The 27,771-nt window shown below is 46.2% G+C and overlaps 1 protein-coding gene across 1 annotated transcript; it reads left to right on the top strand.

The window, feature by feature from the left end:
- LOC147438856 (uncharacterized) lies at window positions 1-27,406 on the top strand. Its single transcript, XM_086484207.1, has 5 exons — window positions 1-147; window positions 3,812-3,837; window positions 4,125-4,197; window positions 26,776-26,924; window positions 27,023-27,406. The coding sequence occupies exons 1-5, from the start codon at window positions 1-3 to the stop codon at window positions 27,030-27,032; spliced, it is 405 nt and encodes a 134-aa protein (XP_086340333.1). The 3' UTR covers window positions 27,033-27,406.
- Window positions 27,407-27,771: the final 365 nt, after the last annotated feature.

Below are 27,771 nucleotides of genomic sequence, written 5' to 3'. Positions count from 1 at the left end.
ATGGTCAAAACGTGCAAGGGCTCTACAACTTTACTAGCACATGTGGAGCGTGAAGAGCTAGGTCATTTGACAACGTTGAGCACCTTTCAAGCATGTAGCAACCTTACAAAGTCTCAAAACGCATATGCATCTTCATTGCTTATGTTGGTAAGAATGTCAATAAAGAGCTACGTGAACAAGAAAACGTAAACCATAAAAGCCTTCCCTTCAACAGACTAGTGCTTCCTTTCCATAGTCATGTTGGTCATATCCTGCAATGAACGGACTCCAAGGGATGGCAAAGGCCTTCCCTTCTATCTAGTGGAAACTACATAAAGCTTCCTTAGGCACATTTGGAGAAAGTCCTTCCCTTTGTGTGAAGTTAAAACAACCCAAAGATGGGCTTCCTAGCTACATCCTACATGTTGGAGATGTCTGCAATCATTGTGCTCAAAGAGACATACTCGAGAGGATGCCCAAATTTCATGTACATAGAGACCAAAGCACTACGAAGCATGCCATTCTCCAAGAGTTGACATACTATTTGTTGAGAGAGAGAGAGAGAGAGAGAGAGAGAGAGAGAGAGAGAGAGAGAGAGAGAGAATCTATGTGATTACACATTAAGAAAATCAATGAAGAGCACAAGAAACAAAATATAGACTTCATAGCAATATAGACAGTGAAAGCAAAGACGTCAAGCTATTATGCACAAACTCAACACGTACTTCTCATTGGAGGAACTGGAGGTTTTTCAAAGTTGAAAGACGCATGGATATATAAGGAAAGGAGGAGTTGCAAGCTATAACATTGTACTTGTTGCCTCTTGTGCACATACTCAACAAACACTTCTCAATGGAGGAACTAGCAATCTTTGCAAAGCTCAAAGCCGCATGGAAGTGTGAGGGAAGACTGCAGGCTTCTTATAAAGGTGGAACCATTTCTGAAAGCAAAGTAGCTCCATTTCCTACACCATCATCTTTGGATCCTATTGAGATTGGGTCAATGGTTGAGGGTGCTTTAGTGCTAACAAGCTAATTATTTAAACATCCAAAAAGCACGAGTCTACATGACGCCACATTGTTGCAAGGTAGGTAAGGAATGTGCAAGTCCAAGTCGTGAATGCTTAAGCTAGAGATGGTGAACAACATCGACTATGGGGTTTCTCGTAGTAGGACATACGTGATATGGGTGAAGCTTAGAGAACATGGCAGTATGGAACTAGCATGAAGGGTGGGCAAGACCTGTGGCTTGCAGCAAGGAGAGGACGAGCTTGTGTGCATTGAGGAAAAATATCATAGTATTGATGCATCAGCTAAACATGTTGCCAATGTACAACATGGAAGAAACCCTTGCAAGTCATTCAAATTTGGATCCTTATTGTCAATGAAAACTAAAAATAGTAGGGGATATATACAAGCCCCCCAGAGACATGCTCAATAATGACATCATTTAAAGAGAAAGCTTCCGAGAATGCCTAGAACTGAGGCAATTTCACATTTGTGTGAGTCTTTCAACATACATGGATACTCTCCAATTAAACCATGATGTTGTGCTTGGAGGTGCTAGAGAATCCCACTTGCAAAGTTGATCTTATGCATGCACCATGAAGTCTTGTGACATTGTGCAACACATTGGCATGGGCGAGAGAATTCATGATGAGGTTGCCAGTCAAAGGCTAATGGAGAAACAGGTCATGCTTTGAGGTGTTGTAGTCCATATGTATGCCAATTTTGGTGCCCTCACAAAAACTCAAAAAGTTTTGGATCAGCTCCCTGCTAGGATGTCATCTCTTGGAGTGCGTAGGACCTCTAAGCTAGTGGAGTTGGCAAGGGAAATGGCCTTGTGAAGTTGTTAAAGCCATGTAATAGTGTAGTAGAATGAAACCCTACCTAGACACAATCTGTGTGTGGAGAAGTCTCCCAAGCTGGGGGACCTGAGCAAAATCAAACCATGCATTGTCACACACACACACACAAACACACACACACACACACACACACACACACACACACACACACACACACACAGAGAGAGAGAGAGAGAGAGAGAGAGAGAGAGAGAGAGAGAGAGAGAGAGAGAGAGAGAGAGAGAGAGAGAGAGAGAGAGAGAGAGAGAGATTTACTTATCTTTATTGAGAATATTGTTGTGTGTTGTAAAAAGGAGACTATAGGTCGATAATCACATTCTTGAAGGGTATTGGATTTGGAGTTAATTGACAAGATTGATTCAAGACTGCCGATTACAAGTAATCACATTCTGTCTAAGCTACTTCTTGCATCAAATAGTTTCTCCAACACTCCTGAGTCTAGCACTAGAGACACATAAAGCGGCATGAGAGGGGTACACATTTGGCAGGATCATATTAAACATGAAGCAAGTTGTGCTAACTCCACACTAGCTTTTTCTTTTTTCGATGGGCACATCATACCATGCACAATTTGCATGCACATCCATAAAAGTATTGCTACTGTTTACTAAGTTTTTAACTTAAAAAAATTTTGACTGTAAAGTTCTGCCTATGGTTTTGTAAGGACTATTAACTAATCCACAAGGGATTGTTCACAATACCATAAAAGAAAAAACATGGCTCTTCACACAACCGAAAAGGCAAAAAAAGGTATGAGGTATTCATATTTAACCATGGTCAATATGTACTTTCAAGCTTTTTCTTGTTGAGAGGATTAAATAATTTTCAGATGATAAAGTCTCTTTGAGCTTACCTTATATGTAAATAAACATGCATATGCATCACAAGATGAATTCCATTTATATATTTTATACGTATATTATCTGTTTTTCCATAGAAAACAATCATCTCAAATTATTTTAGTTAATATCTTTGTTTCTTTATGGGTGTTGCAAGGTCATTGAGGTTTATGACAGTCACAAGCCAAGGACATACGTCTCAAAGCGTAGACATGGTTGAAAGCTCGAAAGAGAAATGAGGAGACTGCCCAACACTCATCACATCGTGCACTTCCTTGCTATTACATGCCCTCATTCTTTTATAAGTAGTGTTTGTACACAACATAGTGTGTCCATATTTAAGTTGTTACCATCTTGATTTAGCAGCGGTAGACTCTCTTAGTCTAGTAGGTTTATTGTGGCCATTCCTCTTGATGCTTGTATATGATGATCAAGTTAAAGGCTTGATCATGAGTTTTTAGCTTGAACGTAGAGTGCACTATTGTGTGGCTTTATATTGATACCATAAGATTATTGTTTATTATGTTGAATTGAGGGTGAGCCGGCCGAACACCATATACCCAAGCTTTGAGATCTTGTTTCTTGTTGTGACATTATATTAAATTTCAAGTCGAACATTTGTAAGTGCTTTAAGATTATGCATGTCAATGGAACAAATAAAAACATGTACATTTAAGTAAATTTTATAGATACATACTTCTACTTAAACATTTAGAAGCGTCAATGGCACAAGCAAAAAATGCACGCCTAAGTGAATTGCTATACATACTTCCACTTATACAAATTTATTTACGTATGCTGATTTCTTTTCTTGCAAATAAATATAAGAAAGTAAAACTACACACAAAATTACATATAAAACCAAATATTTGTGTAAGTTCAATCGAATCGGTGATGTGAGTATGGATTTGTGTATACATCAACGACCTCACAAATAGAGGCCTCTGTGTGCCCACAAAATCATTTAAAATCCTACTTCTATCATCTTCTATTGAGGGAGAAGCAATCTTCAAATGAAGAGTAACAAAACATCCTACTTCATCATCTTCTATTGAGGGAGAGCCAATCTTCCTATGAAGAGTAACAAAAATTTTTTGTGTTTAGAGATGTTTGAGAGGGTATTTAGGGAACTAGCACGACCGACCGCCGCAGGTGGTCTCTCTCTCTCTCTCTCTCTCTCTCTCTCTCTCTCTCTCTCTCTCTCTCTCTCTTTCTTTATCGTGCGCAGAGGATTTTTGGATTGTAGACTTCATCTCGCACCTCTCGACCCGTGTAAAGGGCACTCTCTCTGTCGTTATAACTTGAACTTATAGAATACATATAGATTTTGTAGAATTTTTGATCTGGCTCGCATGCATCTCGTCCATCTGGGTATTTTGGGAACCTCCACAAATTTCCTTTAGTCTTTAACATGCTGATCATTTTCTGTAGCTACGCAGCTGTCGTCTGACGAGATCTGGAGCGCTGCGAGAGGAACGAGTTTCCACGAAGCTTATTGGGAGCGTGATGCCGGTAAGGGCTGCTCTGCTCCAAGTAATCAGATCTGCAAATTGAGAGTGTCCTTGAGAGGGAGGGGGATTGGTATTCTTGCATCAACTTTCACCGAATTGTGATGTATGTTCCAAGCTCGAGCTTGTTGGATGACAGCCGTACTATGTTTAGGTGAGACTGATGAACGAAGGACAAATGCAGAAGCTGAATGAATGAGGGTACATTCGGATGGAATTTAAGTTTTAACTCCCTTGCGGACGCATAGATGTAAGCAGAAGCATGGAATCTAACTCCTATGCTAACATATAGTTGTAACCAGATTGTGATGTATGGTCTAGGCTCGAGGTTGTTGGATGGCAGCCATACTATGTCTGGGTAACGAAGGAGAAATGCCCCTTGCGGACACATAGATGTAACCAGAATAACATTGACACAATTGAGACTGAGAATGGGTACATAGACACAAACAAAGCATTCACACATCCTTCAAGATTATGTACATGCTTTTGGAACTCGAAAACTCATCGATGATGCGGAACCTAATTGAAAGATCTGGAAGGAGTTTCGGTCAATGTTTGAGAAGATTAGGGTGATAGAGTCTGCGAGGTTATCTGTTCCTGAGCGAGATGCCTTGTTTGATGGATCTAATGATGTGACGGACTTGGACTTGATTAATAGCAGCAGAAACAAGAAAAAACAACCCAGCAAAACCAAAGATCGGGAAAGCAAATGAAAAATCAGACTCGAAAAGACAAACTTTCCTCACCCACACAAACGCACACCCACACACAAGGTAGCCTCGGGTAGATTATCAACCTTGAGTTTTTGAAACTTGCCCTTGACACACCACAAGCTTATTACTGCTGATTAACACTTTGCATAAAAGATAAAAACTAATCTCCACTTAGAGCTTGAGAAAGAGGGACATATATGAGTAGGGATATATCATAATTGATGCATAGAGATATGGATAACTGAGACATATTAGAGAGATGAGAGAGAAAATTGAGAGACACACCGTTGACCCGGAACGATCGAGCCCCTTCACAAGAATATGTTTATTCCTCCAGACATTACAAGTATGTCCCTACGATTTTCAAAAAAGAATGTAGGTGGCGAATCTTGAACAAGATTGGTCCCTGGGTTATCGAGGGAGAGGGAATTGGAGAGTCGATGGAGAGGCTCCATCCAATCTCTCTCTCTCTCTCTCTCTCTCTCACACACACACACACACACACACACACACACACACACACACACACACACACACACACACACACACACACACACACACACACACACACACACACACACACACACACAAGTGGCTAGCATGCCACTGCTCTGAGTGCTCTTTCTCTCTGCCTCGTGTGATTCTGCCAAACCCTCTCTCTCTCTCTCTCTGTGGAAAGTGGAAGGGCGGCTACGCCAGGTGAGATCTCTCTCTCTCTCTCTCTCTCTCTCTCTCTCTCTCTCTCTCTCTCTTTGTGTGTGTGTGTGTGTGTGTGTGTGTGTTTGGGCCCTGGGGAGGGCGGAGGAGAGGGAGGTTTTCGTGCTGTTGCAAAAATCCGTTCTGAGAGATCGGACCTCACCTCTGAGTCGTTCGCACTTGCAAACCCTCGCAGTGTGTGCGTGCAAGCCAGTTTGCTGGTGGACAGGGGGACGAGCTCGTGGGGAGCGGGAGGGCGCCAGGGAGGAGCACGTTGGGGGGGGGAGGGGGGGGGGGTGCAAGTTACTCTCTCTTCACTGACATGGAAAGGGAGGGAGGGAGAGAATCTAGGTAGGGTATCCAGAGACTATTGGGGTTTTATTTATAAGTGTGCCAGTATGTCCCTATGAAAATTCAATATGGAATTACCGTCAAACAAGTAAGAAGACAATCTTGTTGGTTTCCCCTTGCTTGCATGCGTTGCCCACACAAGCACATACAAGAGTTGGAGAAACTCACCCATCTATGTGCCACCCTAAAGGCCTACCAATGGGTCACAAAACCGGTTGTGCACGTCGAAAGCAGGAGAGTGATGTCCTTCGATGAAGAAAAATTCAGCAATGGCTTCCTCATGCGAACTTAAGCAACATCTCCTCCAATTCCTTCCTCACACAAGCTTGAATCAGAGAGAGAGATAGCATGTAGAGGGCAATGATGATGGTAGCGTCGAGATTCCTTGGGCTGAGATTAGAGAGTAATTTCAGCAATGAGGTGATCTCCAAAATGAGGGAGAAGGGGCTGTTTTTGTCACAAAGTGATGACATGGCATGACCTAGAGGACGGACTACCAACTTGCAAGTCTTGCCAAGTGGCCTATTTTTAAAGGCAAGTTTCCACCAACTTATGGGACCTTGTCCGATGGGGCCTTAAGAGTACAAGGCATTAAAATAAAGCAAGACCAATCAGACACACACACACACCCCCACACACAAAACTTGCGTAAAAACGTGCTGACGTGGCAGTTGTACGGACGCCCGCGATGGCATGACAGGTTGTATGGACCCCGCGTTTTACGCTAATGACATGACAACAGTATGGATTTTCGTAAATCGCGTTGGCAACCCTGTGCACTAGCTTTTGGGGCAAGATGCTTTTAGACATGATGCTTTTCATGTACTGCTTTTGGCCAAGGGCCTACAAATAAATTGCCATGGCTTTTCTTCCGCAAAATAGCTTAGGAGCACTGTGGAGAGAAGAGGACCCTCGGACATTGTATCTTTTGAAGCATAATATTTAAGAAATACCGAGAAGGGGCGCTAGTCTTTGGGGTCGATACCTCCACGCGTGGAACTTGGCCGTGCCGTGTTGTCTCTCTCTCAATTTTGTTCAGTTCTTTCAGATTGCTCACGTGTATTACACTAGATCTTCGGCTTGGAGATGAACTCGCCTCTTGAATAAGGAGGTTATGTGATAGCATTATCACAAGTCTCTTGCCACTTGTGTATAGTATGTATGTGTGTATATGTATGAATGTTTATATATGTATGTATATAAATATATATATGTATACATATGTACACATGCATATACATATATATGTATATACACATATATAGTATGTATGTATGTACTGTCACGTGCACATCTAACCCTATGTGTATGTGGACAATCTACTTCATGGCAAGGGTTCAATTCAGTTCAGTCAATCTAGAATAGGAAGTGATCTGGCACTTTTGTGAATCTGTTCGCAGACTGTGCATGTCCAGACACTTAGATTAGGTGCATATCCTTTGGTTGCACACATCATGATCATCAGATTTTCATCAGAACCCATCAGGAGCATTTTTACAGTACATAAACCTATTTTCCCTATTTTTGACCTTTTTCACTTACTAATTTTAAGTGACTTTTGTTGGGAACTAGGTAGGGCAAATTTGATAAGCTTGTATATATAGAAACCTAGCGCTACCACTTATGAGCAGAAGAGCAAGGAGAGCACAGGCACCTGTTGCAGCAGGCCTCTGGACAGCTTCTCAAGCAAGAACCCCCCAAGAACCCTGGCGTTTTCAGCAATGAACCACCAGCGTTTTTGCCTTTGATGCTTGGCGTTTTCAGCCCTAAAACATCAGCGAATTCAGTAGCAAGACCACCGTTTTGAAGACAGCCTTCCAACGTTTTTGAAGCAACAAGACCAACGTTTTTAAGGGTCTTAGATTAGCGATTTGGAGCCAGCATTTCAGCGTTTTTCAAGCCCTAAGATCTGTGTTTTTCTACAGCAGTAAACCAGCGTTTTACAACCAGCCAGCCAGCGTTTTTGGACAGCATGAATCAATGTTTATACAACATGAAATCAACGCTTTCAGCAGCATAGACAACAGCAGATCCCGCACCCCCAGCAGTTAGCATTTCAACCTCGTCGTCGCGGTCGTCGACATCCTAGAGACAAATTGCATCATAGTCTCACTACTTGCATCAGTATCTTGTACCAGATTTGTGCAATCAATAGCATAGACTTCTCTCGCCACATCGAGTTGGAGGAGGGGTTGACAACTTGTATGGTGTCGTATTCTTCTCTCTATCTCTGAGTCTCAGCACCTTCATTCATAGTGTTCTCCACTTTGTTTGTGTCCATTGCACTCTCTCACTAAAGGAACGGAAGGCTCTCCCTTCCGTAAGTAAAAGGAACCCTTGAGCACAGTTCGGAGCACTCATCTTGAGCAAAGTTCAACATTCACTTGCACTGCACCTTACATGTACACACATACATACAGAGAGTGTGTATGTATGTATGAATGTGTGTTTATATATATAAACCATCAATAACGCAAAGTTTTTCTCACTAACCCAAGGATACCAACAAAGAATTTGTTTGCCTGGTCTCTAGATTCTGATGTATTTGACAACATTGTCAGAGCTTCATTTTCGCACTAATCATCTAATCCACCAAAAAATCTCCCTAAAGCCCAAGCAGTGGCACCTCAAGCATGAATTAACATTGCCAAAAAAGACTAATGTTCTAGCTATTCACTTGAAAAATCCACCATGAGGAAAAGCATCCTCAATCTTTGCTCTCCTCACTTTGACTTGTTGAAAGGACAAAACAACATCTATGAGTGTCTCACCACACCGATGAACAATGTTTGTCCGCATGCTTGCAAATCTAGCAAGCCCCACACCCTAACTCCTTCCTCTCTCTAGACAAATGAAGAGGAAAAATCCTTACAAAAGAACTTCCACAACAAGATTTCCTATCGATATCTTGCCAGGGGGCACCTTTGAACAAAACAAGAAATCCATACACGCATCAAACATCTTCAAACCTTTGACCATGCATCTATAGATTGGCTGCCACAAAAATCTATCTAAGAGAAGGTTTCCACATTTCTAATCCTCAGAGGGCAGAGAGAAAGCAACCTACTAAAACAAGAATCCAAGCGTGAGAACCTTGACAGAGCCATCTAACTATCACCTTGCTCAATAGGTCTACATGTTTGGATCTCAACTCCCAAACCACCCTGATTTCTATTCGATTATTGTTTTTGCTTCTTTGTTTTGTTTTGTGTTTTTTGTTTTGGGATGTTGGAATGCTCGGGTTGGCGCTCTGCTCTCTTTGCCAGGTTTTCTCCCGTAGGATTTCATATGGTGGTTCCCAGAGTTCCTTTACTGTCTACTTGGAGTTTCCTCCCTAGCTTTGGATTTAGGAGCCACCTTAAGTGAGCGGATTGTCCTCTATACTAGCTTGCGTCTCCTTGTTTGCTCTAGGTATAGTGCTTTGCTGACTCTCTTTATGGCCTCCTTCGGTGGATCTCTTGCTGCTACTTCTCCATCTTCGTCATCGATTGCCCATCTGTCAAAGTCAATGCGGAAGTGTAGAAATGGGGAGAATACGAGAGAGAGAGAGAGAGAGAGAGAGAGAGAGAGAGAGAGAGAGAGAGAGAGAGAGAGAGAGAGAGAGAGAGAGAGAGAGAGAGAGAGAGAGAGAGAGAGAGAGAGAGAGAGAGAGAGTGTTGAACCAATAATTGAGCAATGAATTAGTGATTTACAATGGGGGCTTGGATGTTCCTTATATACTAGCTCTGGGAGCCTTAAGTACCCCCCTCAACCAATTGCCCTACCTAAGACTTTGACAAATAAGTAGACTAAATACCTAAAGCCAAAATAAGTATTGGGATCACGTTGGGCTATTCATTTGAGATGCTATAACTTTAACACCCAATATGGAGCTCATAGTGGACATATGTAGGAAGACCAAGTCGATGAAGAAGCTACCATGGACACCCGAGAAGAGGTCTCAAACTAGGTACACCTTGGTTATGCTACCACCAACTTTTTACCTTATAAGAATGCCATCTTGAGCATCGGTTGCCGTATGAAAAATTGAAATGTAGACCACAATACTTCCAAGAATCCCCCATTCGTGAACTGTGAACACGTCACGTCCAAACATTCCTAGACATTGGACAATGAACTTTGAAACACATCATGTCCATAATCTGGCCAACAACAATTGATACACATCCTCTCCATAATCGGGCCAACAACAATGGATAACTTGAACTCCAACACATGGGTCCAAATCACTTGTAGGGAGCTTCTTTTGCCTTTTTCTGCCACTCACAAGCCTCTCCTTGGTTGAAGCTAGTTGTGGCAACGGCCACCTGACTAGCAATCTGGCGTCATGGTCACTGTGGCTGCCACCACGTGTGCCATGCCGATCTCCTTTGTCAATTCTTTATCACCGTTATCTCTGTCCAGCTTGCGTTTGCCTTTGTCTTTTTGTGAGTTCCTGCTTTTGCCTTTGGGGTACCGAGGCAGCTAACTGATCACTTGCTCTGCCGTCCTCGTCAACAACAACACACACACACACACACACACACACACACACACACACACTTGTGTGGACTGATGATGACGTGGCTGGCCTCTACGGATAACCTGCAAATCGTGCTGACAGTGCCACGTGGCAGCAATGCACATTCCCGTGTTTTGCGTTGCTGCATGCTGACGTGGACGGTGGCATATGTACGGAATTCCCTGTTTTTACGTTGGCAGCTCCTAGGCCAGGAGTTTTTGGACCAGATGCTTTTGAGTTTGAAGCTTTTCACTGTAAACTCCTTTTAATGGCCTAGGGTCTTTAAATATGTGCCAAGGGCCCATTCTCTCGGATGTTTCCTCACGTGGAAATGCAGAGCAAGGGACTACTGGCTTGTACTGAGTTAAAGCAATATAAAGAAATACCGAAAGGGGCGCGAGGGTTTGGGGCTTGTGGTGGAATTTCGCCACTCCACGTCTCGTGTGTCGTGCATCTCTTTCCGTTCAGTTGCTATTTGAAGTGCTTAAAGTTGTTCAGTTTGTCCTTTTCCATTGGCACATGGTGCCCTCCCGTTACATTGTCAAAGTCTTGGGTAGGGCAATTTGTTAAGAGGGGTACTTAAGGCTCCCAAAGTTAGCATATAAGGAGCACCCAAGCCCCCATTGTAAATCACTATTTCATTGCCGAGTTGGTTGGTTCAACAGACTCTCTCTCTTTCTCTCTCTCATGTATTCTCCCAGTGCTCTACACTTCCACATCGTTGACTTTGACATAGTATCAAAGCGTTGGTGGGAGAATTAGCGCGCATAGAAGAAGGATTTGTGGACGTCATTGTTTTTAAAAATGCAAGGCAAAAAGTGTGTGGCAGCTGTGTTGCATCGTTCTAAAATGCTAGAGCAAGAGGGGTCGGCGCCGTGGAGTCGTTGGCGTTTCGAGACGCATGGGGGAGTTGTGCTCCTTGTCTGCGTTCTAAAACGCGGTCTGCGACAAAAGCACCAATGGTAGGCAGCATTTTGAGACGCTCTTCGCCAGTAGGAACTTGCTTCAGGAGTTAAGAGTGCAACGGGGGCGCTCGATGGAAAGCATTCTGAGATGCACGCTTTGTGAAGCCAAAAGGGCAGCGATTTGGGTGTGCATTTTGAAATGCATGGTAGCAAAGGAAGGAGTTCACTCGGACTAGCGTTTTGCAACGCACATCATCTGGAGCGGACTAGGCTTGTGTCACCTTCCCCAATTTGCAAGCTCCTTTGGAAAGCTATAGTGAAAGGTGAAGTGGAGCATTTTGAATTGCATGGCGTGGAGAGCTCATGAAGGCAATGTCAAAGGCAAAGATAACTTTTTTGTGTGAAGCTTCCGCCTTGAATGACCAACACCAACTATCAGCTATGGAAAGTGGATTGACCAGCACCCAGTTAGCAACCTATGCAAAACATAAGTTCTCAAGGAAGCCATCAATTTTTTTGGCTCGGGATTGTGAAGCCAAAGGCAAATTCACGAGCTCGCTAGAGGACGGAGGCAAAGGTTTACTTTATTTTAATGTTTGGGCGCCCATCGGATGGGGTCTCATAAGTTGGTAAAAACCGTTTTAGTAGTTGGCCCCACTTGACGAGGTTTTGTAAGTTGGTGAGAACTTATGCTTTTTCTGTTTCTTCTAGCCCCTCAACTGGGATCTGCAGGTTGGCTCGGGTCTTCAGTGACTTGACACTTGAGGAGTTTGTGACATCCCCCCTTCTTGAAAGAAGAGTAATGGTTCGCGATTACAACATATCTGCAAAACAACTCAAATTAGCCCAAAAAATATTTGAGGGCGATTATGAGGGACAATCAGTTTTCTCATTCTAGATCGGAGCTCTTGATATTTTGGCATAGCAAAATTAGCTCTCACACCTAGACCGCGCTGATCTTGAACGAGTGTCTTGATGCACTATAAAATTACATACCAGGCAATCTCATCCAATGAGGAATATTCAGTGGTTGACACATCTCAATGCAACACAAATGCTCACATATGCATGTTACAAGACAGAAACATATAGTCGACGATGAACACTACTCTCGCAAAAAACCATTTTGGTCCGAGCCATGTGCTGTTCAACGACTCGCTCATCACTTCTCGGGCAAATAACCTAAAGAGGTCCGGGCCATGAGATATAGAGGCCTTTTACAACCAAACGCTCCCTAGATCGTAGCTTGCGTCGCTTGGAGGTGCTGATAGTAACCACCAATCAGACTTCTTATTACTCCCCTCGTAAATAATGTAACAAGGGACGGGCACCACGTGCCAATGGAAAAGAACAGATTGAACACTTTAGCACTTCAAATAACACTGAACTGAAAGAGAGAGAGAGAGATAAGAGTGCATTACACACGAGACGGGGAGTGGCGGAGTGCCACCCTGAGACGCGGAGTGGTGGAGTGCCACCCCGAGAGAGCATTGGCCCCAAACCTTGGTGCCCCTTTCGGTATTTCTTTATATTGCTTGAACTCATTACAATGCGGGTACTCGCACTGTGTATGTCACAGGACGGGCACCACGTGCCAATAGAAAAGAGCAGACTGAACATAATTTTAGCACTTCAATAACAACTGAACTGAAAGAGAGACGACATGCGACACGGAGTGGCGGAATTCCACCCCAGAGAGTATTGGCCCCAAACCTTGGCGCCCCTTTCGGTATTTCTTTATATTGCATCAACACAGTACAAGCCGGTACTCTAGACTCTACACCTCCTCCAGGAAGCATGCCAGAGAATGAGCCCTAACCTCATATTTAAAGGCCCTTGGCCTAAAAACCAGTTACAGTGAAAAGCCTTCAAAACTCAAAAGCTTTTGGTCCCAAAAGCAATGGCAAAAGATGCTAGCGTAATTTATGGAAATTCGTATAATTGCCACGTCATCAGCTAGCGCAAACGTGGAAATCCGTACAGCCTGCCATGTCATCATGTCAGCGCACTTTTCGGAAACTTCCACGTCATCAGCTACGGGTCCTGCCTTATTTCAATCTTTATGTCACTTGGGGCCCCATCGTACGGGATCCCCATAAGTTGGTAGGACTTCTTCTTCTGTTACTTGTTCTTCTTAGGGTTTAGGCCCCTCGGTCGGCATCTGCAAGTCGGCTCCCTTCTTCAAGGCTTTGACACGTCAGCAATTTGTGACATCTCCCCTCCTTGAAAGAGAGTAATCGTCCGCGATTACAGCATATCTGCAAAACAACTCAAGTTAGCTCAAAAGAAATTCGGAGGGTCATTCCGAGGGACAATCATTTTGCTCTTTTTGTTAAGGAGTTAGCTTCTCCTTTCGGCTCTTTTGATCAAGGAGTTAGCTTCTCCTTTCATCCAGATTGGAACTCTCGATATTCCGGCGTAGTAAAATTAGCCATCACACCCAGACCGTACTGATCTTCTACGGGTGTCTTGATGCACTAAAATTACATACCTAGGCAATCTCATCCAATTAGGAATATTCAGTGGTTGGCACATCACAATGCAACACAAATGCTCACATATGCATGTTACAAGACATCGAAACATAAAGCCGCCGATGAACACTCCCCCACAAATAACCATCCAGGTCCGGGCCATGAGCTGTTCAACGACTCCCTCATCACTCCTCCCGCAAATAACCTAAAAAGGTCTAGGCATGAGATAAAAACACTTTTCAATCATTCAATACTCCCCCTGCAAATAACCACAAGGGTCCGGGCCATGAGTATGAACAAGCATTCTCAAACATTATTTCTCACTACTCCACCCGGGAGTAAAATCACCAATCATTAAAACCAGTATTAAAACAAATCTCCATGGTAAAGTGCCGTCACGAGCAGTGTAGCAAACTGTTGTACTCCGTCGATACAGGGTGAAGATACTGCGTGAAGGTCCCGAATTGAGTGTGAAAACAACTCCTTGTTGTGTGAAAGAAGTGCCAATAGATATGCAAGTGTCCTGCCCCAATAGGATGTGTGGTGTCTATAGTCAAACCGTGTGGAGAAAATGGAGAAGCCCAAGAACAGTCGTGAGAATGACCGGAAGCGTGTCAATGCATGAACTTGCAACCCAAGGTGGCCAGGTGGCTAAGCTGAGTAAAACTCCAGGAAGGCCAGATGTAGCAATCTACATCGTAAACGTCCTCTGAATCAAGGAAAGCCAGACTAAACAGTGTGCACTGTAGAAGCTATTGTAAGCTGCAACAATCACCGAAAGACTGCACGGACCACCACTGGATGGTGTCCTATCAGTAGGTAGGGTAATCCAAGATGAGGGGAAAGCCAGACTCAGCAGTGTGCGCTGTAAAGGGCCTCTGAGAAGAGGTGTGGTCAGACCAAGCTGTCTGCACCATAATCATCCTGTATGAAGAAGGGAAGCCAGATTGAGAAATTTGTGCTGTGAAGATCCTCTGAGAAGAGGAAACGCCAGACCAATCTGTCTGCGCTGTCTTGCGTGTATCTCAGGTTACTGAGGGTGAGCGTAAGCAACTTTGAAGGTAGCAAAGAACAACTGCACTACCATCCAAGCCAAGCTCCGGGTGACATTGGATGTAATCGCAGGATGCCTGATCTCCCGCATCTCGCGGGTAAACTCTCCGAGAGAGTCCAAAGCACTGAAGTCCCACTCCAGTCTGTAGATCCAAGCAATGAACCTGTCCAAGAAGAGATCGAGGATCCTCTCCCTAAGTCCATGTAGATGCTCCCTTTGTAAGCAAGTGATTTGACGTGTCGAGGTCAAGTGGTAAGTGTCTGTCCACCCAAGATGGTGGTGTCTTCTCTGGGAATGTCGGAATCCCATATGCCATGAGCATATCTCGTGTGAACTCCTCTGATGAGTGCATAGGTGTGTCCATAGCAAACCACAAGTCACCACCCCCTCTGGAGTGTGCAACCGCCGTATGATGGCTGGAATGAATGGATCTCCAAAGATCGTACGCCCGTAGATGATCAAGCCGATGTAGAAGATATCGTGTACTGCTGCAATCACTGAGAGACCGCATGGACCACCACCGGATGGTGTCCTGGCGGGAGGTAACTTCATCCTCTGCGAAAAACACAAGCCATGTGGCTGCTGTCCACCCAAAAACACAACTGCGAGGTGATGAAAACTCTGCTGTCCAGCAATTTTCGGCGTGCTCGTACGCTCCCGGCATGGTCCGGAGTGGTGCAGAGGGTGGGGAATCAATGGCACAGCCTCAGATGGGCTGAAAACAAAGAAAAAAACAGCAGTGGGGAATGGCTGAAATCTGTAGATTTGAAGAGGAACTTCGCCGGCAAGGCACCAGATGCCAAGGCCGGGTAGGTGGTGGCAAGATCCGGGGTCCAGAAGCTGAGCGTTGCCCTCTTGCTGCAAAAACGCAGGTGAATTTGCAGCCCACTTTTGCTGCACTTTTTGGCACCAAAATCTTCTGTTTGTTGAAAAAACAAAGGCTTGATGGGTACCCTAGGTGCCCAGCAACTTGTGGAAGGTGTCAACGACACAAAGTGACCAATAAAACCGCCGAAAATGGGCTGAAAACTCAAAAACGCAGATGAAGGTAAAAAATGCAAATGGATTTGGAGGGGTTTTCCACGACAAAGATGTCGAGAAATGGTAGCGCTAGCAGGGAAATCAACAGATCTGATGTTTCTTGCAAAAACGTAGGTGGCAAAGCATTCCTTCGCGATGGAAGCCATCCAAATGTTGGTGCCACCCCCTCTTGCAGGCAGATTTGCAGAAATGCTGATGCTTTCCAAAAACGCTGGCTGTTGTGATCCCTTGGGAGGAGAACCTTTGCAGGTGATGAAGCGCTAGTCCCATGGAGAGCCTGAATCTGCTGATACCATGTGAGAGTGCACGTGTGCGGAAGCGAGAGAGGAGAGAGAGAAACAGCAGACCACAAACGCAAGATATGGTGAAGAGGGGGCGATCAGCCCCCCATGACTACCATGAGCAGAAGACCCGTACAATGTTCAGATGTGTGATCTTTGTGAGATGTGGAAGTGGGTACCCCCCTACCCCTATAAATAGGTGCCCAAGGGGAGGTAGGGCAAGGCCTGATAAAAATTCCCACGACCCAACAGAAAAACGATATATGGAAATAGATGTGGGCGCCTGGACAAAAGTGGGGCGGCCGGCGGCCCCAAACTCGGGCGGCCGGACCAGGTACAACCTAGTCTATAGGTGGCCAGCCCAGAGACATACTAGCCGTACAAATATGCCCTAGACTTGTGTGAAGCAGCAGAGTGGTGTAAGTCTAACAATAAGTTGGTGGAAACTCTTCTTAAAAAATAGTCCACTCGGCAAGGCTTTGTAAGTTGGTAAAACTTCTTCTGTTGCTTCTGCTTGTGCTTCTTCACTTAGGGTTTAGGCTCCTCGGCCAAGATCTCACCTGACCCCCAACCCCCTCGTGCTACCCATCCCCTAGCCCTCGCATTGCCCTGCCATCCCCCCTCGCCCTTCGCGTTTGCGTCCCCCCCCCCTCCGTTGCTTGCCTGCTGCCCCCCGCCCGCCTCCTCGCCCACTCCTGCGGCCTTTATCCACCGTTATATCCCCCCCCCTGAAACCGGACCGTAGGGCGGTAGGCGTTGGCTTTCACCCGAAATTCTTTACTTTATACACACACACAGAGCACTTTGCAAAGGAGACCTGTAACGGGAGTTAACACTTAAACACACACACGGCTCGGAAGCTAGAATGCTCCGAGCAGACGCCGACAACCTGTAGGCCCCAAAATTGGCGCCCCTTTCGGTATTTCTTTATTCTTTAGGAGGGTAAATTACAAGGTAAGGTCCTGGGAATCCTTCACATGTATCCACCTAGATACCATTTGATTTGGCCAAATTTCGGTAGCATAACAGCCCCAAAACTTGCGCGAAACCAATTCCCCTGCTGGAACTCGCTTGCACTGTCGTATACTCTCTGATTCCTGTCCAAAAACAGTAAATTCAGCACGCTGTATTTACTGGTTTTTGCCCTGTTTTCAGCCCCAAACAGTCTCCTAACTGTCCTTTGCCAGTGGGGCACTATTCCCAATGATCCTGGCGTCCGTATGGCTGAAAAACAGTAAATATACAGCGCATACACAGCGCTGATTTTGCACCTGTATGGTGAGGTTATGACCCTCACCAGTGCCTGCTTTGGAGCAGCAGCTAGCTACCCCTGTTCCTGCTCAAGGAGGCTCTTGCCTCAGCACAAAAGCATGAACCCACACAACTGTACATCAGTCAAATGAGTAGCCCTCTTGTGGGGCATCACATAACTGCACGTAGGGGAGAGAGAGCAGTGTGTAGTGTGCAGGGCATCACTCCTAGCACCACACTGTACATGAGAGGGAAAGGAAGCACTCCATAGCTCTTAACCTGTGACAAAAGCTGAAATGAGGCCTCTCCCAGCATAAAAATCAGCGCCCATTTTTCTGCAAGAGGAAAGTTCACGAAAATGTGACACTTGGCGCATTTTCAAGCATTTTCCCGTTTCGGGTTCGCCGCTTAAAAATATCCCAGCCGACGTGTCAGTTGACTTCGCGGCAGAGTTATAAAGTGTTCCCCTAGTCATACTGGAGGTAATGACGCGAACACATTTCACGGCCCAAAATAGCAGTTCCCTAAATTTTAGGAGATGCTTCCGTTGGACTCCCACTGGTCTTCTGACCATCTATCCTCATTGGGACCGCATCCAAAAGTGCAATGTGGCCCAACTGTCGGATACTTTTTGTTGGTAGTCCCACCTTGACTTTACGCCTTAATTGAGTTCACTTCCTAGTATCCACCAACTTGCTAAGTGCGACGGGAGGACCTATATGATCTTGCTCTGAGCCTAGACATCCTCTTACCATACGAATTCCAGTGCCGACCACTTCCCGTCTGCGGGTGAATCTACCGTTCACATTGGCCATACAATGTCCGACCATTTGCTACTTCAAAAAGAGGGTCTCAAAACAAATAAAATAAACCCCATTGGAAAGAAACCAACAACCAAGGTTAGCAGTTGCCACATCTCTGTGACATGGTTAATAACTGCCACGTCCTCGTGACACCCCCCCCCCCCCGGGTCTTGCTTGACTGATTTTCGTCAGCACCATTGACGTGCTCGGCGGTCCAGCACTTCTCTCCTTCTCCGACAGTAGCAGGCAGACACTGATGGAGGCTCATGATCCACCTCAGAAGGACTCTCAAGAAGCCCCCTCGCCCGACCCTGCAGAGCCCACCATCCGACTTGCTCTTTCGCCGACAGAGCAAGCGGGCCTCGCAGCAGAGGTGGAACGCCTTCAGGCGACTTCCGTCATCTGCAAGATTCTCGGCACCAGACCCAGCAGAGGAAAGGTACGTGATCTTCTGAAGGGCGGCCTTCTCGCAGAGGTGGGCAAGATCTTGGATGTTCAGTTCCTTGGACGCGGCTACTATCAGATAGAGTTCGAGACCTCCAAGATGGGGTCCAAGGTCATCGCGATGAGCCCCCTGGCCATCCGAGCAATTCGAGCCCACTTTCGACAGTGGAGGCATGGTTTTGATCCAGCTACAGATGTTCTGGTAGAGGAGGTAGACCTTCCCATCTCCGTCTGCTTTCCCGGTTTGAGAAGGGAGTACCTGCCACTCTTGTCCAGGATAGGCTCAGAGATTGGGACTGTCCTCGAGACACCTCGCACGGCAACCTCTGTAGCTGCCAAGGCGGCCGGCATCCCCTCGTACGTGTTTTGGTTCGGGACACCCACACTCTCTCGAAGGTCATCCTACTACCTCGGGTGAGTGGAGGTTGGTTCCAGCAGAGCGTGGAGTATTCGGGCCTCTCGAATCAGTGTTTCATTTGTAGAGAGATGGGCCATTTGGCAAAGGCCTGTCCTCGCAAGAGACCTCGAACCACAGTGCATGCTCAACCTCCCAAGGCTGAGCATGCCCAACAGTCAGACACATAGGACGTACAGGCTCATACCTCGACTGAGATCAGCCGATCAGACAGCTGATATTTGGCAACAAGTGCCTGGCTGCCATCGACAGGGGCGAGCTCACCCCATTGCTCCCCCTGGTGGCCGACTTCTGCAGCTCAACAGCACTGGGTTCCGACTAGGAACCGTTTTGACCCCCTTCAATAGGACCCACGTGAGGAGGCCCCGTCCACTTCAGTTCCTCCACCCCCTCCTCCCTTAGACGCTGCCACTCGTCCCCCTCCCCCACCTCCACCTCCACCTCTGCCTGTTGACCCTCCTCTCTCCTTGGTGGGGCCAGAGCCTCATCTCCCGACCCCTCCTCCACTCCTCCTCAAACGCAGGGGACTGGACACACGTCTGCGGCGAGGTGATCTCTTGGTAGTGCTTTCGCTACGAGCCGTGTGGCTCGAGAGGGACAGCCCCACTTGAGTTTGACTGCTTTGACATTCATAGACGCTGGGACTTCTTCGACTATAGCTTCGCACGGTTCGTGGGTGACTCTTCTCCCAACATGGAGAAGGCTTGCTTTTGAGTCCACGTCCTCTTTCTTGCAGCTAGAGGCATTGAGGCTTTGGACACAGCGGTTGGTTTCTCCTTTCCGCTTTGCGGTAGGGATACCACAGAGTGGACCTAGCACACAGTTCTTGACTGGCTCCAGATTTAGGCTACTGAGTTCTTTCACCACACAGGGGCTTAGGGGTGACAGATCTGGTGCAGACACTTTGGCCTCTTGCCAAGTTCAGTGTGACGCCTCCGGATGCAGCGGGTTGCAGGCATATTGTGGTGCATTTTTTTGCTGACACTCAGAGCCCTTCTTGTTATGTATTTGTACATGAGGATGTAGCCCTTCGGGCCGCACGCTCGGCTTGGTCTTGGGCGGGACACACACTCCTTTCGCGGCTGTCTAGAGGTCGTAATCCGCATCCAAACCGGCCTCAAAGATAGCGAGGTTGGCTGCTGTGGCAGCATCTGTTTTCTCTCACCGACTCCATGAGGATCATCTCATGGAATGTGCAGGGATTAGGAGGGCCCCAGTTTTAGCGTGGGTCGGCTGCGTCAGGAGCTTCAGAGATGTCTTGTGGGTGGTGAGATTGACATTCTTATGCTTCAGGAGCATCATCTTTGTGAGAGCCACATTAGACGATGTGGTCAGATTTTGCGTGGTCGCTATGAGACGTTTTGGTCAGCTGCATTTGGACATGGAGGCATCCAGGGAGGGGTATGTATGACTATTGCGGATTCTTTACAGCAGGCCATCGTGGGCAGAGGGATTATTGTGCCAAGCAGGGCAGTGGATCACTATGCAGGTTTAGGGTTGCCTCATGGGCTTCCTGAACATCTATGCGCCCAATGTGGCGAGTGCACATGTAGAGTTTTGGTCTCATATTTTGAGTCTCTGCCGCAAGCAGAGCAATGGTGCATCGGGGGTGACTTCAACATGTTGGAGGACCCCTCTGACCGGATTGGAGGTAGCCACACTACTGTGCATGGAGTTGAGTTAGCAGCTTAGGAGAGGTTATGTATGATTGTGCGGGTTTCAGATGTGTGGCAGCATTCTAGCTTTGTGAGGCCCCCAGACAGCCTGGCCTTCTCTCGTTCGGACCGTAGAGTGGGAGGAGTGAATCTATCTCGGATAGATCGCTTCTACACTAGTGACCACTTGTGTGACTTGGGTGGGATAGTTTGCATTCTGGCTGGGACTTCTTTTTCGGACCATGCATCACTGATCCTCACAGTGACAAATAGACAGAGGAGGGGGAGCACGATGCTACATATCCCTGAGAGGGTTTTGCTGGACTCTGCGCTTAGAGAGCGAGTGGTGGCTCTCTGGACAGAGGGCTTAGACATGCAGAACTCTCCTGCTCACAGAGTGGCCTCTGGACTTGCTCAGCTTAGTCGGCTTTTTCTTCAAGAGGCCACGGTCCGCCTGGCTGCAGTGAGAGAGGGGCAGCATCTTCGACAGGGCGTTGCTTCCTTGCAGAGGATGTAAAGCATCCAGACAGTTTATGGTTGGAGGAGCAGTTGCAGCAGGCTAGCCAGGAGCTTGTCAACACAAAGGAGAGCGATAGAGTTGTCTGGGACTTTTTGGAGGGCACTCTACGCAGGATGGGCTTCTCAGATGCCTGGATCAGAGGTGTGTCAGCTCTTTACAGACAGGCACACAGTCAAGTACTTTTGGCAGGTGGTAGAGGTGATTGCTTCATGCTCACAAGTTCGGTCAGACAGGGCTGCCCTCTTGCCCCCTTCCTCTTTCTGTTCTATGTTGAGGCGATGAGCAGATTTTTGGTTTCACAGTAGGTTGGTCTACGTGGCTTAGCGTTCCTTATTCGGGGCGACGAGTTATTGGCTGCTGAGTCTGTAGACGACTCAGCTTTGTGTTTGGAGGGCCAGGAGGCCAACCTCCACAGGTGTGAGCAGGCTTTTGAGACCTTTTGTTGTGCATCAGGCGCATGGATCAAGTGGAGAAAGACAATGGCTTTCTCGGTTGGTAGTGCTCCTACGCCTGATTGGCTGCCAGGTGAGGGTTTCAGATGGATTCTCCGAGGGATTGCAGTTCGATACTTGGGCTGTCAAGTTGGTTTGGACTTGTCTCCTGAGCAGCAGATTGCTCCCCTCCTCTTGTCCATCAGGAGGAAACTGTTACATTGGAGCTCCGCACGACTTTCTCTGGCAGGTAGAGTTGTAGTGGCCAACCAGGTGTTGTTGGCTACTATGTGGTACATCACTTCTTGTTGGATCTTTTCGAGTTCCTGCATTAGCCAGGTAGAGAGGCTGATCAGGAATTTCCTTTGGTCAGGGCGCGACACTCAGATGGCCCGGGCCAAAGTAGCTTGGCAGGTCATCACTCTTCCTTGTTCTCAGGGGGGGTTGGGGATCATAGACCTAGCACAACAGAGTAGAGCTCTTCTTGGGAAGTTTGTTGTCAGAGGATTGCTTCCAGGGGAGGAGCCCTGGAAGGATTTTTTGCTTCAATAGCTTAGTGCTAGAATGCCTCAGGCTGGAGGCCCTTGGAGACCTTCGACCAGATGGATTTTCACAGAGATGCGCAGAGTTGGCCTGAGCAGGAGACTGGAGGATCGTTTTGGTGTTAGTCTGCTTCGCTCCTAGGAGCATTTGAGGAGAGGCCTAGAGCAGCATCAGCCTACTTGCACGGAGGAGCGTCTGTGACCGCCCCTTGTTTGGAACCCCATGGTTAGCACTCGGAGAGGCCACTTGGTTGCTAGTAGGCCTCATGTTTCTTGGGGTCCCATGGCAGAGGGGCCTGCACGCACCTTGGGTGACTGGCTACAATTCTCAGGCTTGTCGGGCATGAGTGGGGTGCATAGCATGTGTCAGGACATCACAGAGGCAGTACCAGCTGAGTGGCTCACACCTCTCGAGTCAACAGCGCCCAGATGGATAGGGGCTTTCAAGCGATTGGAGGTCCTCATCGCAGTTGGGGCTTGCTCAGAGATTGTACCCTTCTTGTTTTTCGAGCTACAGGGTGAGGGTCGTTTTTCACCAAGTTTCAGTAGAGGCCCCACAGGTAGCAGAGTGTTGTTTTCAGAGGATCCAAGTTGTGGGCATCTGTGGGAGGACTTGTGTTATAGCTCCTGACCCAACAGCTCTTGAGACTGGCCATGGAGGCTGTGGGCTTGGGAGAGCTGTCCACCGGCACGAGTGCAGTGGGATCCTGGAGAGTGGTTTTGGAGGGACTCTTTCTCCTCAGCCGCCCATCCAGGCATTCCCTTCTTTCAGTACACTGTTCGAGTGGGACGTCACATACTAGCATCACGGAGAGAGGCTCGTTCTGCTGCAGCACCTCATTGGCAAGAGGAGGGACTCACAGTTGAGTTCTTGTTAGCTTTTTGGGTGAGGTCACTTTGTTCCAGTGGCTGGTTGCACATCGAGCTACAGCAATAGGGAGCTGGCTTGTACATAATGGTCTTTTGGCAGCATGTGCAGCTTGTGACCATCTTGTGGAGAGTCAGCGTCACTGTCTTTGGGACTGTCCTTGTAATGGAAAAGGCCTATGAACTTTGAGAGTAACGGAAATTAAAAGAAGCACTTTTGTGGAATTACTTTGTGAGCATAGAGGGTGAAGTTAATTGATGGTAGCAACTTAAACATAGCATTTAGCTAACTTGGCATGAACAATACTTTTGCAAGAGAGAGAGTTTAGAGAACATGACAACAATTGAGGACCGGATTTATGTGGAGCCGGTTCCTCCTCCAATAGACTGATGAGCGCGCGGCGGTGTGTACAAGTGAAAGAGCACGCGAGAGTGTGCGGGGTGTGTGCTTTGCAGAGGAGGCAGAGGCTTGCAGATAGGTAGTGCTAGCAGAGCGAAAGAGGAGAGAGAGCTCGCTACACGTGAGGTGAGGGGAAATGATAAGCGAGTAAATTAACTCACTTGTTCCCTTTATTAAAAGTAAAGGACCAATTTATAAGTTAGTGGCCAAGTTGCCAAGTTCAATGTGAACTTGGCCAAAGGTTAGTAACCTTTAAAATATACATTAAAGGGGGCCATTTGGGCCTTTAACCCAACAACCTCCCACTTAAAGGCATAAATGGCGCCTTTAAGCTACGTGAATCCCACCATCTTTATACATAGATCATGATGTGCTTTGGGTAAGCACTTAGTGATAGCATCGGCTGGATTTTGTGATGTATGGACCTTAACCAATGTAATAAGGCCATCCTCAAGCACTTCTCGTATGAAGTGATACCGCACATCAATATGCTTTGTGTGTGCATGAAACATGGCGTTCTTTGCCAGACATATGGCACTCTGGCTATCACAACCAAGCATAGGTGCCTTGGCAGGCAAACCAAACTCACTGCTTAGGCGTGCTAACCAAATAGCTTCTTTGGAAGCCTCAGTAGCTGAAATATATTCAGCCTCTGTCGTAGACAATGCAACAATTTTATGCAATGTAGAACACCATGAAACAGCACCTCCCGCAAGAGTAAATACATAGCCACTTGTGGATTTCCGTGTATCCACATCGCCAGCCATGTCAGAGTCACAAAATCCCTTCAACTCCATTGGTCCTTTACCATAGCAGAGGCATTTGTTTTTAGTCCCTTTCAAGTACCTCATAATGGACTTCACTGCATCCCAATGCAACCTACTTGGATTAGCCATAAATCGGCTCACAACTCCCACTGCATTTGTTTTTAGTCCCTTTCAAGTACCTCATAATGGACTTCACTGCATCCCAATGCAACCTGCCTGGACTAGCCATAAATCGGCTCACAACTCCCACTGTATGGGCTATGTCAGGCCTAGTAGCAACCATAGCATACATAAGTGAACCACAAGCTGAAGCATAAGGCACACTTTGCATGTCATTGGCTTCTTCCTTTGACTTGGGACAATCATCCTTGGAGATTTTGACATATGGCTGTAATGGCACACCAAGAGGCTTTGCTTCAGCCATGTTAAATCTGTCCAGCACCTTTTCAATGTACTTTTCTTGCGACAAATACAATAGGCGCTTGTCAGCATATCAAGCAAGTATGCTAGCCTTGGGACAAGTGTCCCCCTTTCCCCTTTGAGAGAGAGAAATTGATAAATGTAAAAACAAGTAATTCAATCTACTTTGGACCCCTCGGGAGGCCAACCAATAGGTTTTGGACACTCCTTGAGGGGAACCTAGCTAGGGGCTTGGCACGTGTCCTACTTGCCTCTTGAGCAAGGGGTGCCCTTTGGGGGAGAGAGTGGTCTAGCAACCACCACTCCCTACTTGCATGGCTCGCCTCCTCCTTGTAGGGATATGCATTGACTTATTTTACACCTCAAGCCTCTCAACCTTGGGCCCAATTCTCACCACAAGCTCGGCCCTTAAGCCCCTCAAGCTTGGGTTGGGTTCCCGCCTCGAGTACAACCCTAGCATCTCAAGCATGACAAGCACCTCAAACATCTCAATCATCAAGCACTTCAAGCATCTCAAGCATCTCAGTCATCAGGCACGACAAGCACCTCAAGCTTGGGCTAGGTTTCGACCTCAAGCACAGCCCTAGCTTACCTTAGGTCAAAGGACTTTTAACATTAACCTTTGGAGGTCTTCAATGAAGCTAACCCTAAGGTCTTTTCAACTCCATTGGTTAGCCTTGCTCTTTGACATACCATCTCTCATTTGGACCTCTTTACCATTGGCCCCGTGTTGAGATATATCTGTAAGCACATGTCTATATTCTAACTCTTGTTCCCGTTTATTCTCCCCATTAAATGATCAGTTTAATGTGAGAAAATCATTTGGGTTGGTTAGATATTAGATTTTATGACATTACCTCTCTCTTGAAATCATAGTCGTCCTCGACTATGAGGTAGAAGAGATGAAGCCTTAGTCATTAGTCAATGTTGCTTAGCGGGCAGAAGATCCCTTTTTACTCTACAACATCTTTCCAAGATGGATGACTAATCCATTTGGTGCTTGGGGAGACATAGCTGCCGCAAGCATGTCTGCTCTTTAGTCCATTTCATTCTCCCAAGTAGAGTGACAAATTCTACTTGGTGTTTGAGAGACGTCGTCATCACAAACATGATTCTAAGCATGCATACTATTTAAATTTGTGCACAATAAAAAGAGAACTACTCTTATAAGACAACAACATTGGTCATTTGAAAGAAATTTGTACATTTGCTTACTCTAATGTGGTGACATCCCCCCTTCTTGAATCATCCGTGATTACAGCATACCTGTAAAACAACTCAAGTTAGCTCAAAAATTTCTGAGGGTCATTCTGAGGGACAATCAATTTTCTCATTCCAAATCGGAGCTCTTGATTTCCTGGGTAGTTGGCTTCCCAGAAGAATCTCATCCAATAAGGAGTCTCATTCCAGATCGGAACTCTTGATATCCTGGGTCATTGACTTCCCAGAAGTATCTTATCCAATAACGAATATTCAGTGGTTGGCACATCACAATGCAACACAAATGCTCACATATGCATGTTACAAGACGCAACGAACAGTGCCGCTTAGCACTTCCTGGAGACAGATGGTCTGTGGTATGAAGCTACTCAATGACTACCTCATCACTCCCCCCGCAAATAACGTAAAAAGGTCCGGGCCATGAGTTCAGAGGACTAGTACAACCTAACGCTCCCCAGACATCCCGTCTGCGTCGTTCCGAGGTTTAATCTTCTCTCGTTTATAGGTGTGGGTTGCGTGACTTGATTGTGTGGTTTGTGGAAGTGTTTAAGCCCTTTCACAATTTGCCAGTTGAGTATGCATACAATTTTATCTTCTAGTTCACATGCAGCTGTTAATCTTACTTCATCTTTTAATTGTTGAAAGCACTTTAATTACAGGCTAAATTTTACCCTACGTAAGCACATCTTGTACTTCGTTGTATCGCTATAAAATTCAATACGTACGGTGAATTTGTATGCATAATAGAGAGTGTGGCCATGGGTAATTTTTTAAAGCACTGTTCATTTATTTTTGTATAATTTACAACTGGAAATTTGTGTGTACAGGTCAGACATCTACTTGAACTTGAGTCCCCCGGGCCTACGCGATATTTGATTGGAGCTTTGGTGATGATGATTGGAGTGGTTTTACCTGTTGGATACATGATGTTTCGGAACAAAAGAGTGCCTGGCACCTCCATCTATGGAAAACAGACGTACGTGTTGAACCTTCACTGCATAATTCCATGCCTTTTCTTTGGGCAGCCCAGTTGTAAGCTGCCATGGTCTAATCGCCTTGTTCGAACTTTTGCAGGACGAAGTAAGACCAGCTGACTATTATGACAATATCGGAAACCCTAGAGGCACGGACTAGTAATGGAATGGAAAAACTACATTATTTTTTATAGATCTCTAATGAACAAGTAGGGCTGCTATTCTTCACTCACAACCACTCCGCTTTGTCAAAACGCTGTCCCTTTTAGTGCATTATCCTAGGGAAGGATGGCTTGTGTAAAGAATCCAACATTATATGGAGGCATCATGTATTCTCTGGACGTTCCAATGGACAGTTGAGATGTCATTGTTGTTTGGGTGAGATCGATGGTCGAGAGTCAGCCATGTGGGTCTCACCTTTCAGCGTTTGAAAAACGCTGCTAGCTTAACCAAGTAAATATATTTGGACGCATGTTTGTGGGGATGATCAAAGAATTTTTAACATTTTTGTTTTCGTGGCGACAATCATAGAATTGTGTTTTGAAGCCCTTTAAGGTGTTCACTTGGCAAGGTCACTGCGGTTCTGAACTCTTTGCAAGTTATGAAGTTGTAGAATGAAACTTTTAGGTTATTAAAGTCCGGGTTGTGTGTGTGTGTGTGTGTGTGTGTGTGTGTGTGTGCACACTAGAGAGAGAGAGAGAGAGAGAGAGAGAGAGAGAGAGAGAGAGAGATCTTTGTAAGTCTATTAAAGGCTGAAGTTGGCCTATGAGAGAAATCAAATGTACGTGTGTGTGTGTCCTCCATCTATGGGGAAAGGACAAAAGTATAAAAGTACCAGCAAGTTTGGGG

Source organism: Adiantum capillus-veneris, chromosome 16 (genome assembly GCF_014529385.1).
Source record: "Adiantum capillus-veneris isolate H3 chromosome 16, ASM1452938v2, whole genome shotgun sequence".
NCBI classification, from domain to species: Eukaryota; Viridiplantae; Streptophyta; class Polypodiopsida; order Polypodiales; family Pteridaceae; genus Adiantum; species Adiantum capillus-veneris.
This window is presented reverse-complemented; position numbering and strand designations above follow the sequence as displayed.